Here is a 17132-nt window from a genome sequence, read left to right on the forward strand (position 1 = left end):
TTGCGGTGAGGCGGGGGCACTCCCACCCGGTCAGCCTTCCTCAGGCCCCGAAAACGCTGGTCTCCTTCGTCTGCAGAGGAAAACATCGTAAAACACTGGGTCCCAGAGCCCTGGGTTTCCCTGCCTGGAGGGACCCCACAAGTGGGGAGGGAGGAGCCTTGCAGCCGCTGAACCTACAGGCAGCGCTGCCCCACCAGAGTTCAGCTGACCTGAACCCTGGAATGCCCCACCCATGCAGATGCAGGTGGGAGGGGTCTGACCTCCCATTTTCATTTGTTCCCTGAAGGCTGGGTTCCTTGCAGTCTTTACCTTCCACCCCAGTCTCTGCGCAGGGCAGCAGCAGTGGGCCCTGGAATTTCCCCTGGGTAGAGTCTGGTCTGCGGGCCCCTGAGACTCTGTCAGAAGCCAAGGAGGCCTCTCCCAAGTCGCATCCACTCAGGCCTTAGCCCACTACACCCTTCCTGTCCCTTAGACGGATCCCCCACGCCCCTGTGGCCCAGGGCCCACAAGGCTGCAGAAGAGCTAGTCACCTTCAAACATCCTATGGCTCTGCCCCAGCCCTGCACAGCCTGGCCCCTTCTGAGCCGTGCTCTCCAGCCCCCATCCCTGCAGTAGCCATCGAAAGCTGTTTTCAGAAAACCAGGGGCCAGGAGAGACCACTTTTCAGGTCCAGCTGGGGTCTCAGGACCTACCTGCCATGGTCAGCATGTAGGGTGGAAACTCTCCTCCACAGAGACCCTCCCAGACCCTCCCAGGTGTCCCTGTCAGTGTCGGGGTCTAGCCTTGGGAGGGGGGAATGGACAAAGGATGCTCTCTTCAGACCACAGACCCATGCTCAGGGAAGTCAGGTCTGGATGAGGAAAAAGGCCACCCCCAGGCCTGGTCAGGGTGACCTGTGACCACTTCCTTTCCCCCAGGCAGAGAACTCCTGGCCACACTTGCATGTGAGTTCCGACCCTTGGAGGAGCCACTGAGGAATCAAAGCCATCGTCATGGAGTTCGTGATGAAACAGGCCCTGGGAGGTAGGAAGTTGAGGGTGTGGGGGCCCAAGGCATGGGGCTGGGGCTGGGCCCTACATTGGAGCTCCAGTTGCACGGGGGCACATTCAGCACATGGTCACCTTCAGACTTCACACATGCCTTCACCACACATCCCCGGAGACACAGCCCGCTCCTCCCTCAGGACAGAGCCAGAGGGCAAGAAAGGGACCAAAGCCAGTGCCTCCCAAATTGCTTTGGCCATCACAGAGGTGGGGGAGGGCACACACTGGCATGCTGTGGTCAGGGCAGAGCCCACCAGACAGTGCTGAGGCTGGGGTCAAGGGTTAGGGAGCAGCATCATCGCTTTTGGGAGAATAGGCCAGGGTGGGTTTCGTGGGCACCAAGGGCCAACCTGATTGGCAGGGTGTGGCAAGCAGCTGTGGGGAGGCTGCAGAGGGGGGTGGAGGCCAGACCTGGACCTGTGGTGTCCAGCAAGGACCCCATGGGTTCCACCTATGCATAGGGAACCAGGGTTGGCTGAGCAGGGGGACAAGAGAAGAGGCTAAGATAGCTGGTGTGTCCCTGGCCCACTTCCACAGAGACCGTGCTAGGGGTGTGTGTGTGTGTGTGTGTGTGTGTGTGTGTAGGGGACCACCCTTCTGACCCTGCTGACTCTTACCTGAAGAGAATCCTGTGCCTCTTTGGTGCAAGTGCCATCACTGAGGCCAGAGACACTGGCCTAGGAGGTGGGCAGGCACTGGGCTGAAGTCACACTCGGATAGGTGCGTCCTGGGAGAGCAATTTGTCCAGCTGGGGCCCGGGGGACCCATCCTGTGTGCTCCAGCCCCCCTGCTTGCAACACCAGCTCCCCAGAGCTCCCTGGGAGGGGAACCTGTGGCCAGCCCCTGACTCTGCCATTCAGGATGTTTTCCTTTGGTGGCCTCCATGGGCCACACCCTGACCTGGTGCTGGGCACAGCATGGCATGAGTCAGGTGCTGTGTGACAAGGCCATCTTCATGAGGCTGCTGCAGGGTAGGAGGAATCGGGACCTGGCTGCCAGAGGTGGGGAGCGGATGGGGCTGTTGTGCCGTGATGGAGGGTGGGCTGGAGGGCACGATGGTGGGGCCGGGGCCACCAAACCCAGGACAGGGGCCCTATGGGTGGGCTTGTCTCTTGCAGAATGACTGCATTTCTGCTGCCACAAATTAAATGGAAAGACATTTGGGCCTGGCCCGGGGCCACATTTCCTGAGATGCTGTGGTCAAGGATAGGCTGCAGGTTGGGTCTAATTATAATGATTACGTCACCAGGACGTGATTCAGGGACAAGCATCCTGGCACCGGGAGCAATTCATGTTCCCACCCAGCCAGTCCCCGGCTGTTACAGATAATTAATTAGGTGGCTAATTCAGGCCCTGAGGTGGGTTTGTAAGAAACCTGAAATATCTGATTTGGCTGTCTACATGGCTGAAATTAGCTGGGTAATTGCCAGCCTGGATTCCCTTTGTTCCATGTCAGCCCAAAGTTTCTCCTGTGGCGGCGACAGGGCGGGCTTCTTGGGGCCACGGGGGAGCTGCAGAGGGGCAGCGGGCCGAGGCACCTCGGAGCAGCCCCCCCAACAGGTGCCCGCAGGGCCTCTGCCAGGGGCTGCCCCCCAGGATTTGTCATCCCCCCGAGGCTGGGGCTGGGCCCTACCTCGGAGCTCCAGGGCGAGCCCTTGTGTTTTTCTCCTGTGTTTTCTCTCCCACCCGACAGGCATCATATTGGCCTCTTGAGATGAGTGGGTACAGACAGAGGAACAGAGACTGACCCGGACCCAGACCCAGAGAGATGGACCCGAGAAATAGAGAGCAGGTGTGGGGTTGGAGAGAAGGAGAGAAGGTGCCCCGAACACATAAGACAGACGTGGGGAGGTACAGGCCTGAGGGAGAGGGACAGTGGGGCACAGGCTGTTTGAAAATCTGTGGAGTATGGGAGATTGGAACAGAACAGCCAGGAGAAGAAGACAGGGTCCTTAGACCAAGACTGAGGAACACAAGGAAACAGGACAGGAGACCGAAGTGTAGGGTGGATAGCAGAGAAAGACACTAAGACAGAGAGACACAGAGACAGAGACAGATGTATGAGAAATAGACTGAGAAATAGAGTCTCACCTGGAAACACAGAGATCTCCTGTGCAGCAGGAGGGAGGAAAGAGGTGAGGGCCTGGAGGGAGCCCCGTGGGTGCAGGACTCACTCAGCCCTACTGGGGACAGGACTTGTTGGAGCCTAGATGAGTCATGGCCATTTGAGACTGTCCCTAGCTTGCTGGGCTGCTGTGTTGTCCTGAGCATATGTCTTATGGTCCACCTCCCAGCCCCCAGCCCCTGCCAGAAGCCCATGGCTGTTTCCATAGGGCCTGCCTGCTCCACTCTGGGGCTCAGGATATGATGGACTGAGTGAGAGCCTGAAATCAGGGGATGCCAGTCCAGAAGGAGTTCAGATGCTGTTTGGACAGTGGTGAAATCCCAGGCGAGCCCAGGCCTTTCCTATAAGCCTCTGGCAATGGCTGGTGCTGCCCAGTCCTGGTAGCCCAACCCCTCTTGAACTCACGCCTGGCCAGCAGGCTTCTGGCTGTCTGCCACTGTGGCTGCCGTGTGACCTGGGCTGAGGGCTGTCTCCTCCATGGGGTCTGGGGACCATGAGGCCACCTGGGAGCAGGGCACAGACCTCTGGGTACCTGCTACTGGAAGAAAGGGAAGGAGGAGGGAGGTGGCTAGCAGTTGCCATGGTGACAAGGGACTGCCCTAGGCAGTGAGGGAGGACAGGACCCAGCAGGCCAGGAGGGGGCCTGGCAGGTGGGAGTGGGACTCAACACCCCAGGAAGGCTGCCAGCACTAACTGGTGGCCTCACAGAGCAGGTAGGCAGCCATGGGCCACAAAGGAAGGAACAGATGGCTCCCAGGTCTCCTCTTCCTGCGATGGCAGGATCTGCCCAGACGCTCCAGTCCCTGGGCCCCTGGAGTGGACATGGGAGGGCTTTGCACGTTTGCAGTCTCTCAAGATGCAGCCTGGGAGGGACCATGTGGGGCCCCAGGGAAACTTTGGTTCCTTCACAGTCAGCCATGATCCCTTGGGACACTGTTCTGCACCAGGGAGCAGTGGGGGCCGTGGGCACACAGGGCTGGCTGACAACAATTCTCCTGGGGCCAAATTATTGAAGAAAGTGTCCCACTGTTGACAAGTTTGTTCTCACTGAGGGAATATCCTGGAGGCCTTCATGTCCTTGAGCCACCCCAAGATCCGCCCCAGACGTAATGCTCAGTCCCTTGAAGAAGAGAGCACTTATACAGTCTGTGGAAGCAGCTCGAGTGGTGGCCTGGGGATGACAGCAAGGTGGCCTTGAACGGGGGCCATGTGCGCAGATCTGGGGTTCAGGGTCCTCAGGGGCGCAATTTGAAAAAATGGTTTTCCCCCAAGGCCGGGAAGTGGCAAGCAGCCCTGGAGCCAATGGACGAGGGTGTGGGCAGCTGTCAGGGTGGCAACTGGGCGGCTGGTGTAGACTCTCGTCAGGCCAAAGCAGGGGGAATGTGGCTCTTCTGACCCTAACAACTGGTTCGTGGCCGGCTGTCCTGTCAGTCTGCCGTGGTGTGACATGTCCTTTGTCTAAAGCATGCTTGGGCCTCAGGGGTGGTGTGGGAGCAGGGGAGGGCTTCACGGAGGAGGGGGCATCTGAGGTGGGATTCAAGGGCGGGCAGATGACCCTGGGACCCACCATGTGAAAAGGCCCCAGGGCTGCAGTGCTGAGCCAGGTGTGGAAGGCAGCAGGAGATGGGAAGGAGGACATTACAGGACAACTGTGACTGAGCCCACAGCGGGAAGGGGGGGTCTTCTGGCCAAACACAGGCCAGCGGCTCCCTGACACCTTGTCATTGTGTCATGCGTCCTGTGGCGAGTTTGCCTGGGGCATCCTGGGAGTGGGAAGGCTATCCTCTCTTGGGGAGGAGGGGGCCAGTGGGGCCTGTGCCTGGTGTCTGGGGAGGATGGAGGGGGGTGAACAACCACCATCCCAAGGCGGGCATGTCTGAGCAGGGACAGAAGCTGCGCTGAGCCAGACAGACTATGGGCTTAGGGGAGGGAGATGGATCACTGTCTCCCAGACCTACACGGATGGACAAAGAGCATTTCATGGACACATGGCCCAGGGAAAGTGTCCGGGGCTGCTGTGGTTGGGGAGCCTCTGCACCCCCGGGGTGGTAAGGGATATGCTCTCTGCTGGGGGCTCCTCGGGATCAGTCCCCAGAGGTGTCAAGGTTGCCAGGATCAGATACTGGGAGAGAAGGCAGTATCCACCTCGTCGTTCACACAAGATGGGGTGGGCTGGGGTTGTAGCTGGAAGCCCTGTGCAGAGAAGCATTTCCCTCAGCGCTGCTGCCCTCCTCCAACAAAGGGCATATTGGGGCGGGGGGGGGGGCTCCTTCCTCTTCTGGCACCTGCTTTTGTTGAGCGTCCCAAGCCCCCTCTCCCGCGGCTGGGTCTCTGACTCCTGGCTGAGTTCTGTGTGTCTACAGCTGCTCTGGGGACATAGCGTCAGGGATCCCAAGGTCTTTGTAGATCAGAGGGAGCTCTTTCCAGACCCTCCGTACCTTGCCCTCTAGGCCCTCTGCTCAGAACTGCAGAGACAGCCTGAGATCCCAGGGGGTCCTGTCTGGACCCCCCCGGTGTCCTCCATGGGCCTCTACACTGATGGTGAGGCCAGGCAACCCCATCCTGTCCCAAACCCAGGTCTCACTGGCTCCCCACCCTATCTGTCTGTTTTGGAGTTAGCTCTGCTTGTCTGGAGCCTCCTATGGACCTGAGGCTGCCCAGCTGGGACACTCCCAGGTGCAGCCAGGTTCTCTGGGGGTTGGTGGGCCCACGGGCTGGGCTGGGCTGCAGAAGGAGCAGACTGGGAGGGGAAGCACCAGAATTCTGCATTAGGGAAGATGCTTTTGGCTCAAATTAGAGAAACAGAGAGGGGCTTGACTTGGAGGTGGCTCAGCTGTCCTGTGGTGCTACCCAGGACATGGCTTTAGCTCTCGCTGTGACCCTGTTGCCCCATGAGTTTCCCTGGGCTTTCATGCTCAGGCTGCTTCTCACAGCAGCAAAGTGGTTGCCAGTGTTCCGGTGTCACAGGCACAGGGCAGGAGGAAGGTGAGGGCCCAAGGGACAGCCCCTCCTTCAGTTTAGCAAATGTGTTTATGGGATGGCACTGAGGATTTCCACTTGTGTGTCACGGAAGTTGAGGCCAAGGAGGTCACATAGCCCTCCAAACAAAGTGGGCGCTGTTGGGCAGCTCACAGTACAGGGCTCACGTCAACGTGGAAAATCTTGGTTTTCAGATGCAAGACCCCCAGACCAGGAACCGTCCGAGGGCAGGGGTGCCTCCTCCTTCCCCTGTTCACCCTTGAGAGCCGGGCTTCTCCACAGGCGGCCAGCAAAAAGTCAGTGAGAAAACACCAACATGTGCTCAGAATGGGCACCGCTCACTTCCCTGGGCTCAGGAGAGACAGCACGTATCCCATGGCTCTCGGAGGTTGGAAAGACGCATCATAGAAACTGCCTTTTCTCCCTAAAACAAGGAAGGACAGGCCTTCCCTCAGGAGACCGTATTTCTAGTTGATTGAGCCACAGTTCAGTTACAAAGCTTTAGCCCCAGTGTGGAAATAGAATGGATATATCGCACTTTGGCCAGTAAAGTCGTTTGTTTTCTGCCTTGTTGGTTGGCAAGAGATTCTTGTTGGGATTAAAGCATTTGTGTTAAGGGCTCCTGTGTGACGGGGCTCACAGTGACCTTCACTAACCCCAGGGACTACTTGGTTGGCTTGGGAACATTGCACACTTAATACTGGGGCATTAAACTGGCAGAATGAGCGTCAAGTCCTGGTGGACCATCACACCAACAAGCTTCAGAGATCTGCAGAGATCTGCAGGGTAAACCCAAGCCCAGGTCATAACAGATCAGGCACAGGGTCCTTCTGAGACTCCTGCTGCTGGTGGGGGCTGCCCAGAGCCCTGGTTCTGTCTGCAGGAGGGGGAGGGGAAAGCTTCAGAGGGGCACGGCGCAGTCCTTCCTCCTGGCCTGCCTGGTCTTGGGCTTCGTGTGAATCTTTTTTTATAAAATTTCTTTTCATTAAAAAAAAAAGATTTTATTTATTTTTTATTTGAGAGAGAGAGAACACGAGAGTGGGGAGGGTCAGAGGCAGAAGCAGACTCCATGTTGAGCAAGGAGCTCAATGCGGGGCTCGATCCTGGGACCCTGGTATCATGACCTGAGCCGAAGGCAGATGCTTAACCAGCTGAGCCACCCGGGCACCCTTTTTTTTTTTTTTTAAGAAGATTTTCTTCTTTTTTAAGATTTTATTTATTTGAGAGAGAGAGCATGAGCTGGGGAATGAACAGAGGGAGAGGGAGAAGCAGATGCCCGCTGAGTGCAGAGCCCACAACCCATGAGACCATGACCTGAGCCGAAATCAAGAATTAGATCCTTAACCAACTGAGCCACCCAGGCGCCCCCAAATCTCTCTTTTCTGGGATTGCTCTCACTTTTCTCATCTCCCAAACAGAGGAGAACATGGTTTCTCTACCTTTGCAGGGATCAGTCAGGAGCTCTGGCTTCCTTTTCTTAGGGGCAGCCTGGCAGGGTTGGGGGAGAGTCCCTGTTCCACCAGTAGGTTCCTTTTGGTCCCATGGACCTGACTGTGAACTCTGGCATCCAAGCTGCTCAGGGTCCAGCAGAGGGCCTAGGGTTCTGAGTGCTGGGTGCTGGGTGCTAGGTGCTGACAGTACTGGGTAATGTGTGTTGAGTGCTAGGTGCTAAGTGCTATGTACTGAGTTCTGATGGTGCTGGGTTCTGTATGCTAGGTGCTGAGGATACTGAGATCTGGATTCTGGGTGTTGAGTGCTGGTTCTGAGTGCTGGGTGCTGAGGGTGTTGGTTCTGGGTGCTGACAATGCTACATGATCAGTGTTGGGGTGCTATGTACTAGGTGCTGTGGGCTGGGTGCCAGTGCTCAGTGCTGTGTGTCAAGTGCTGGGTCTGGGTGTTGAGTGAGCTGCGTGATGGGTGCTGGGTGCCAGTGCTCAGTGCTGGGTATCGAGTGCTGAGTCTTGGTGTTGAGCAAGCTGCATGCTGGATGCTGGGTGCCAGTGCTCAGTGCTGCGTGTCGAGTGCTGGATCTGGGTGTTGATGAGTTGCATGCTGGATGCTGGGTGCTGGGTGCCAGTGAAGACTGGGACTCAGGAGGTTGGGGCCCAGGCCAGGCAGCTGGCTAAGAGCAGCTCTGACAGAACCTATAGGTGGGCTGGTGTCCACATCTTTGACTTCTGGCGCCATTGGCTGTCCCTGACCCCACCGCAGGATGTGGCAGTGGGTCTTGGCGGAAAGGACCAAGCCCGTTCGGAGCTTTGTTTCCTACGTGGGGAGGGGAGCTTCATCAGGGCAAGATGCTGTCCACTGTATGCCCCCCAGGCTGTCTTGGCCCCAGGCCTCTGCCTTCACTCTGCCCCCCCCATGGTCTGAGAGTTGCCCAGCAAGGCCCACGGGCCTGGGGGCTCCTGGGAGAGGCCGGAAGAGCAGTGCTGTGTGCTTGTGGTGGGAGGAGGCATCAGGGACAAGCAGAAGCTCCTTCATCAGAAGACGTGGGGTGGTCTTGGAATACCTTCAGCACACGGCTGGCCTGGGGCCCTCAAGGCTCCTCAAGGCTGCTGGCACCATCCTGCACTTAGCTTTCCTTCAGAAGGAAGGTTCTGGAAATATAGATGACCACCCCAGGCTTTGTGCCTGGCCCACGGGGGTGAGAGAGAGCAGCCCTCTTTGCCCAAGACCCGTGTTGGCGTCAGTTCCCCTGTCCTGTCTGTTCAAGTAGATGTCCTGCCCAGCAGAGCCCACCCTGTACTTGGGGTTCCTATCAAGGCGGAGACATCATGAAGGGTCCCTGAGGCTCAGGGCCAGGCGGTGTGGGGCCGTCCCTGGCCCTTGTCCCTGGCAGCAGGTGAGGGGTCGAGGGCAGTGACCCCAGGGCCCATGGCTGTGGTGTCCTGCATCACGGCAACACCGGTGAGTGGGTGGCCGTGAGTGGCAGAGCGGCTAAATGGAAGGATGGATCCATGACAATGACAGCCATCCTGGAGCTGGGTGGCCATGCCATCTATCCCCAGATGTGGCTCTGTGTGGGCTCACTATGGGGCGTTTTCATCTCGCTCTTGTCTCCTTTGGGCTCCCAAGACCAGATGTTCTCACCTGTCACCTGGCTCCACAGGCCCTGGGCCCTGGGTACCCCACCCCCACCCCCAGGAGGCATGGAGCCTCTGGTGGTTACTGAGGCTGAGGAGAGGGGGACTTTGTTCATGGCAGGAGGAAAATCTCCAGACAGCTAATAAAGGCTTACAAAAACCACAGAAGGCATGGACAGGCAGAGAAGAGGAGATCTGGGTCCTTCCAAGCACGCACAGAAACCCGAGGGGCCTCGCAGACCATCATGGGCGTGCTTTCAGTGCAGCCGCTCCGGTTGGAGGCTAGCAGGCTGCATCTGTGGGTCACCCTCCAGCCATTAGGCCCAGGCCCTGAGCTCCATGGCAGCAGGGTGAGATGGGGCCCCCAGTGTCTGGTGCCGCCCTTCCTAAGGGCATGGTGGGGGGTACCCAGGCTTTGCACCCAGCGCTCAGGAGAGGCTCAGCTCTGGGCCAGCAAGGACCGTGAGTTTTGACCTTGAGCAGCAGGCTGAGGGCAGGAGATGCAGTGGCCCCGTGGCCCATGGCAGGCTTCATTTCTCCCCAAAAGCTCATTCGTTCCTTGACCAGGTTGGCTAGGAGAGTCCAAGCTCGCCCCTCCTCTCTGGGGCAAGGGGGTGGGCATCCAGTGAGGGGGGCCCTGCCACAGCAGGTAGGCGCCATGGCGGTCACGGATCCGACCTCTGCCAGCTTCACTCACACCTTCCTAAAATGCTTTCGTGTTGTTTAACTTATTTTATCTTAATGGATGGACTAAGTTTTCTTTTTAAAAGCCTGCTGCAGGTTTTGGAAACTATGGGCACTTCCAAAATGTTATTTAAGCTCTAATGACCATGGGCCAGAATGATACGGTGTACCGGCAGCCCTCGTCCATGTTGTTCCTGGAGTTCCGGGCCCCCCTGGGCCCTCCCTATGTCATGCCCACCTTTGGGCCTTGGGATGTGGATCCAGGGGACTAGGGTTGCAGTAGGTCCTGTTAATATAGAAAGGATATTTTGATCTTTGCATTCAACTTTGTAAGAGATAGTTACACGTATTTATTTTTTAACATGAAAGTGTGTGCTTATTGTGGGGAATTGAAATAACACAAGAATATGAAAAAGTGGTAGGGAAATTTTAGATGGCACTTGTTAGAATCGCTCATTACTTTACTTAAAAGTACTTTTTCAAGGAGGGATGCCTTCGGATCTATTTCTAATTTTAAAAGACTCTGCAAAGTCCTTTATGCTGTTGGTTATTAGAACTCGTTCAAGAGGGTCAGCAGGTTAACCCCAGCAGGGTACTAACCTGGCAGGGTGACTGGTTTCAAGTGGGGTTCAGTGGGAAACACTGGCGTGTCACTCTCTTGCCCCCAGAAGGGGGGTGAAACCTGTCCCTTCAGCTGGAGGGCTGCGGGGTCGGCCTGGACTTCACTCTGAGTTCAAGGCACCGTCTTCAGATAGTTCCAGGGCTCCCCCATCCTCCTGACAGAGGCGTGGGGTGACGGTGTAATTTCATCCCGACTGAACGGGATAATACGGAGTCAGCCCACGGGTGCTGTCCCTGCGTGCATGCCTCCCTCTCTGCTCCTCATCGTGTGCTCACTGGGATCAGCTCAGACGTTATTGGACGGGGGGCGGGGGGGCACCGAGCTCTCGCAAACCTCCTGCCCCGTGCTCCTTATGTGGCTGTATCAGCCGCGGGGCTGGTACCATCGTGAGCACGTAAACAGTGTCCCTGATGAGCCAGGCGGGGCAGTGCAAATACACTTCTTTCTTAGAAAGTCTTTGGTCTGCCCCATTGCTAACATAGGGCTCATTTTCCATTTGCCTAATTTTCTGTGGATTGTTTCTCAGGCTTTCCACACCAGCAAAACAGCCCTCCCCACAACACTTGGGTGCAGTCAACAGTCCCAAATGGACTGGTTGCTGTGTTTCCTCTGGAGAAGCTGCCCCAGGACCCTGGCACCTCACACTTGCTCCCACAGGCCCTGGTTGCTGCTTAGGCAGTCACTGGACCCCGGCTGGGTCCTTGGGAGCTTTCTGTGATGGTGCAGACAGGGAGTCTCTGTCTTGTGCCTTCACGCGTGGTTGGTTACAAATAACATTTTAGATTCAAAGAGTTTTGCCCCTCGAATTGTGAAGTTATTTTCCTGTTGTCTCCAGATTCTCAAGTTGCTGTTGAATCATCGATGCTATTCTTATTCCCAGTGCCCTTTATGTGACCTGCTTTTATCTCTTCTCTTGGGAGGCTTGTACGGTTTTTCTCTCCAACCCTGGCATCCCGACGTTTTGGGATTCTCAGGCCCTTCACCTACCCTGGACCTTGATCTCTGTTGCCCCCATGGCTGCCCCACCGAGGGCTCATCCTCCCTGCCTCGGGGACTCTCCTGAGTGGGTTCTCTGCCTTCTTCTGTGCTTCTCTCTTATCTTTCATCTCTGTGTCTCTTATTCTACTCTCTGGGATGTCTCCTCAATTTTATTTCCTAACTCTTCAACAACTGAATTTTTTCTCTCTACATTTATATTTTTAAACTCCAAGAGCTCTTTTGTGTGTTCTAAACAACCCTGTTTAAAGAGTGCCCTGGTCCTCGGTCCTCTCTCCTTTCTGGGGCCCTCCAGCCCCTGATTTGGGAGCTGCCTTCATGGTGGAGGCTTTTCTTGGCTGTGCGTTTGTCTTTCCGAGTGTGCTACGAATGCCTGTCTGCCTGTCTCATGTGCTGCAGGGGACCCTGGGCTGCCCTGTGGGACACACACGTGTGTATGATGGGATACCTTGGGGTCCCCAGGTATTGGGGTCTTTAGGTCTTGTGCAGATGTCTAGTTCCACTTCTCTAGAAGTGGACCGTGTGTGGCGGGACATCAGGGTCTGCAGCAGGGCAGTGGACGGGGGCCTGGGGGGGGTCTTCTTTATCTGGAAGCAGAAGTCCACTGAACCCGCTTTGGAGCTGGACCATCACCTCTGTCGCTGGTGCCTGCATCTGTGGGGCCTGGTTTGGCTTCCCCAGGGACATGACTCCTTGATTCCCCCCTGCGGCTTGGGCAGTGGACTCCGGAGCAGGGAGCCCAGGTCCTCCGTGCAGACCCCAGCCCAGCCCGTGCCCCCCCGCCCTGCGACCCCACAGGCACCTCAGGCTCCGTGGGCGGATCTGCATCCCAGTGGCTCCCTCTGCTCAGGGGGCTGCCGTGTCGGCCATCCCCCCTGTCGGACCTCAATCTCTCATCTCCTCTGCTGTCAGACCTCGTGTAGTTATACTTATAAATGTCTTTACTCCCGTTTCTGGAGGTGCAGAGAGGGGTGTTCCATCATCACGTTTAACCAGCCTCGATGCACCGTCCCCGCATGGGCACGTGTGTGAACCTGGGCACGCGGCCCTGGGTGATTGGAATCAGCCTGGTGTCGGGTCGCCTGGTGTGAGCTTGGTTCTCGGCTGTCGACTTGACTGACACTGACCCGTCATCACGGGATCTACCATCAGATTTACTGCCTTCCTTCCATGAACCGGACCCGCAGATGGGATCTGTCTTGATGAAGCTCACACTCGAGTCTGGGGACCAATCAGCAAACATGAAGTCGGGTGCCGTGGCTGGCAGGGACAGGTGCCTGGCAGCTGTAACTCCCAGCAGGCGACCGGTCTTCAGGGCAGCCTGGCAGACAGATGGATGTGTGGGTGCTGGGATTGCAGGAGGGGTGACCTCTTGGAAGACTGTTGCATCCTCGCTGAGGGGAGTACAGACGGTAGAAAGGTGTGCAGAGCTGAAATCCTTCTGACACACCTTCCCTGCCTGCTCTTTGCAGAGACCCCACAGATCTGTGTCCCTGATGAGCTGGGTAATGTTCCCCACCTGGGATTTCCTCAGCTAGTGCAGGTTGACCAGATAAAATGCTCTCGTTTTAAATTAATTTTTAATTTTAACTTTAATTCATCTTTCATTTATTCAGTGCAATTTTTGATATCTTGTAGTTGCCATATTTATGATCTGTACATCTGAGGTGAATGTCCTGTTATTTACTAACCCTTTCTGTGCTTTTAGCTTTGCCATTTAACTCTGTGGCGTCTGGGTGTCTCTTCCGCGTGTTCCTGTAGGCTGGGCAGGGCTTGGGGGGTGGAGTTTCCTCGTCGTGGGCTGGGGCTTCCCTCTTCCTGGCGCGTCTGGTACTTTTTCACTGGATGCCAGACATTCTGAGTTTCACACTGTTGGGTGCTGTATATTTTTGTTTTCCTAAATATATTCGTAAGCTTTTTTCCAGATGTGGTCAAGCTGCTTAGATACTCAGATTCTTTCCTGTCTGATTTTGGGGCTTCATTGAGCGGGACCAGATCCACCCTTAGTGTGCGGGTGCTTCCCCCACAGCCCGGCTGTCTGTTTTTCCTGTGCTGACACGCAGGTGCACCGGCATCCATGGCCTTTTCTGCTCTGGCTATTGGAGCTCTCTCGTTAAGGGGCAGAGATTGTCAAATTGGGTAGAAAGTCAAGACCCAACTTTATGCTACCTAAAAGAAACTCACTTTAAATATAAAGGTGTAAAAAGTAAAAAGATGGACGAGACAAGCCATGCTAATTTTGATCAAAAGAATGCTGGAGTGCACATTGTTAATATCATACAAAGTCGATTTCAGAGCAGAGACTATTACCAGGGTTGAAGAAGTTTCTCTCCTGTGACAGAGATGCCGATGGATCAGGAGGGCCTAACAGCCTCAACCGTTTCTACCCCGAATTTGAGCTTCAAGGTGCGTTCGTGAAAACAGACAGGTAGTTTACATGGCAAACAGACAAATTCCCAGGTTGAGGTGGGGATACTCAGTAGTTGCTGGAACAGACAGAAAAGTGGCAAGGACGTATGGGACTGAACAGCACCATCCGCGGCCCCAAGCTGATGGATTTCGGGGGACAGTCCCAGCGAGGCTGGAATATGCATTCTTCCCAGACACACAGAGCAGGTACGAGCCTGGACCGTGTTCAGGGCCATAAAACAAGTCATAGTGAATGTGGAAGATCTCAGTCACGCAGTCAGTTCTCTGACTGCAGCGGGTGGAACAAGAAACAGATAACAGAAAGATATCTGGAAAGTCCCCCCAAATACTTGGAAATGAAACACCACACTTCTAAACAACCCATGGGTCTGAGAAGCAATCTAAAGGGAAATTAGAAAGTATTTTAAACTGAGGGGCTCTGTTGGTACAATGTCTGTCTTTGGCTCTGGTCATGATCTGGGGTCCTGGGATCGAGCCCCGAATCAGGCTCCCTGCTCAGTGGGGAGCCTGCTTCTCCCTCTGCCTCTGCTGCTCTCCCTGCTTCGGCACGTACACGCATGCGCACTCTCTCTCTCTCTGACAAATGAATAGATAAAATCTTTTTAAAAAAGGATTGTAAACTGAATGGAAATAAAATAAAAATTTCTGGGATTCACGAAAGCTGTGTTTAGAGGGGAATGGGGGGAAAAGAAAACCAAAAACTACCTCTTTAAGATAAAGTCAAACTTGTATCCAAAATCTATAAAGAACTCTTGCTGTCCAGTAAGAAGACCAGCAACCCAATTAAGAGACAGACAGAAGCTCAAGGCCATGGACATTAGTGCTTGCCTTGCAAGTGGACCAGGCTGGGAAGTCAGGGTCAGCTCAGAGGTGAGGAGTCATGCTGCTTCCAGCTGCCCTAGACATGATGTGTTGAGACAGGCACCCAGCACTGGGGTCCTCCTCCCCAAACCCAGAACCTCAGTCCAGTCTTAAGAAGAACATCAGACAGGGGCACCTGGGTGGCTCAGTGGGTTAAAGCCTCTGCCTTCGGCTCAGGTCATGATCCCAGGGTCCTGGGATCGAGCTCCGCATCGGGGTCTCTGCTCAGTGGGGAGCCTGCTTCCTCCTCTCTCTCTCTCTGCCTGCCTCTCTGCCTACTTGTGATCTATCTGTCAAATAAATAAATAAAAATCATTAAAAAAAAAGAAGAAGAAGAACATCAGACAAATCCTAATTGTGAGACAGAAAATTCCTGAGGTCCTCAGAGCTGTCGAGGTTATCAAATGCAAGGAAAGCCTGGGAAACTGTCAGCCAAGAGGAGCCTAAGGAGATGTCATGTGTGTCCTGGACGATGGAGCAGAAGGGACATCAGGTAAAAACTAAGGAAGTCTGAGCGCAGCATGGACTTCAGTTAGTAATATCATTATCAACGTGGCTCATTAATTGTGACAAATATATCACATTACTGTAATGTGTTAACAGGGCAAACTGGATGCTGGGTGTGTGGGAACTCTCTGTACTTTCTCCAAAAATTTTCTGTAGATTCAAAATAAAAAGTTAATTTTTGAAAGTATGCAAAAGCTTTGAATAGCTATTCCATCAAGAAAGATGTAAAAATAGCAACTAAGCACATACAGAGACACGTCACAGCCTGCTGGACAGTTGAAGCCATGAAGAAAGACAACAGTGCATGTGGGCAAGGTCACGGAGAATACAAACCCTTGCTTGGCGCTGCTGGGGCTTTAATATGGTGCAACCACTTTGGAAAACAGTGTGGCGGTTTCCCAAGGAGAGAGCCCTAAGATACCATACAGCTCAGCAATTCCCTGCCAGGCCTCTGCCCAGGGGAACAGGAAGAACACATCCACACATGGGCAGAGCAATTCAGTCACCAAAAACCCAAACTGGAAGCAACCCAGATATCCCTCAACAGGGGAAGGGAGATGCTGATCGTGTCCATCCGTGTGACAGGCCCCCCCCCTCCATGGTAAGAAGGGACGAGCTGTTGGCATGCATGACGGCACGGGTGGCTCTCCCAGGTACTATGCTCAGGGATGGAAGCAGACCCTGCCTCCCCAGTTACTACCTGTTCTGTGATTCCATTTATACAAAATTCTGGAGAACACACATGAATCTGTAAGAACAGAAAGTAGGTCAGCAGTTGTCTGGGGTGGTTTGGTGGGAGGGATTACAATTATGCCTCCAGAAAACTGTTTTAAAAATGGGTTGTGTTCGTGAGGACACCTGTCTGCAGTGGCGATGCGGTGAGGGCACGTGGGAACCGCTTGCCTGAGGTCCCCACAGCCCCACCCCTGTCAGAGGTAGGACGGGCCTGGGTCAGGTGGCGATGGACAGGCAGGCCAGGGCTCTCAGAAGCCACAGGGCCTCCTCCTGGAGGAGAGCATCAGTGTGCCCTGCTGGCCCCTAGCCTTGAGGGTGGAGGGACAGGGCCGGCTGCCCAGTGTCAGTCCATCTGTCTGTCCATCCGTGGGAGACGAAGGCAACGTCAGGTGCCAGGCTACCCGAGGGGCCTCAGAGCTGCTGTCACAGCTGTGGCACGGACGGCATCAGGATCCTCCCAGTTTTCTAATATAGAACCAACTTTACTTCCCTACAAGGGACCCCACAGATAACAGATTCTGTTTTCCTGTAGAATTCTGCAAGAAAGGCCAGCTTCCCTTCCCTAAGCCCGCCTCTGGTTTAGCATTTCCCACTGTTGCAGGGGGAGCTGGCCCACTGCTCTCTCTCCGTGCCAATTTTTGGCATGACTCTTATGTGGATTTCACAAAAATAACCTGGGGAATTTCCTTCTTTTTTCTCCTTTCCAAGAACATTTTAAATATCATTGGAATTATCTTTCTTGAATGTTTGAAAGAATCCATCTGTGAATTCTTAGACACAGTTCCCCATTTTTGACATTTTTTAGAAAATCTGCTTCATTCACGTTTTCCAACGTATTAGGATATAATATATTATTTGGTCGTATTAATGTCCTTTCAATCTGCAGCAATTTCCCTTGCGTTTTTCCTAATTCTGGATGTCTTCATGTTTTCCGTCTTTTTGCCCTGAGCAGGCTGCCCTGCGCGTGCTGTTGGAGACCCACACCTTGGATCCAGCCCGCCCCCCCTCCTCAGCCCCTCCCACCTCCTCAGCCCCTCCCACCTCCTCAGCCCCTCCCACCTCCT

The 17132-nt window shown here is 54.9% G+C and overlaps 1 protein-coding gene and 1 long non-coding RNA gene across 3 annotated transcripts in view; one reads left to right on the top strand and one right to left on the bottom strand.

The window, feature by feature from the left end:
• CPLX1 (complexin 1) overlaps positions 1-17132 on the top strand; it is a 33385-nt gene that overhangs the window by 1231 nt on the left and 15022 nt on the right. For both annotated transcript variants that reach the window (XM_032856934.1, XM_032856925.1), the window contains one exon: positions 918-1023. In XM_032856934.1, coding sequence (XP_032712825.1) covers positions 993-1023 — 31 coding nt within the window. In that variant the 5' untranslated portion in view covers positions 918-992. The remainder of the gene's footprint in view (positions 1-917; positions 1024-17132) is intronic.
• Positions 11925-17132, bottom strand: part of LOC116867314 — a 20352-nt gene continuing 15144 nt past the window's right edge. Inside the window, exon 3 of the long non-coding RNA XR_004382580.1 lies at positions 11925-11940. This is a non-coding gene — a long non-coding RNA (uncharacterized LOC116867314). The remainder of the gene's footprint in view (positions 11941-17132) is intronic.

The sequence above is a fragment of the Lontra canadensis genome, unplaced genomic scaffold, assembly GCF_010015895.1.
Source record: "Lontra canadensis isolate GAN:19392208 unplaced genomic scaffold, GSC_riverotter_1.0 scaffold1, whole genome shotgun sequence".
In the NCBI taxonomy this organism is placed as follows: Eukaryota; Metazoa; Chordata; class Mammalia; order Carnivora; family Mustelidae; genus Lontra; species Lontra canadensis.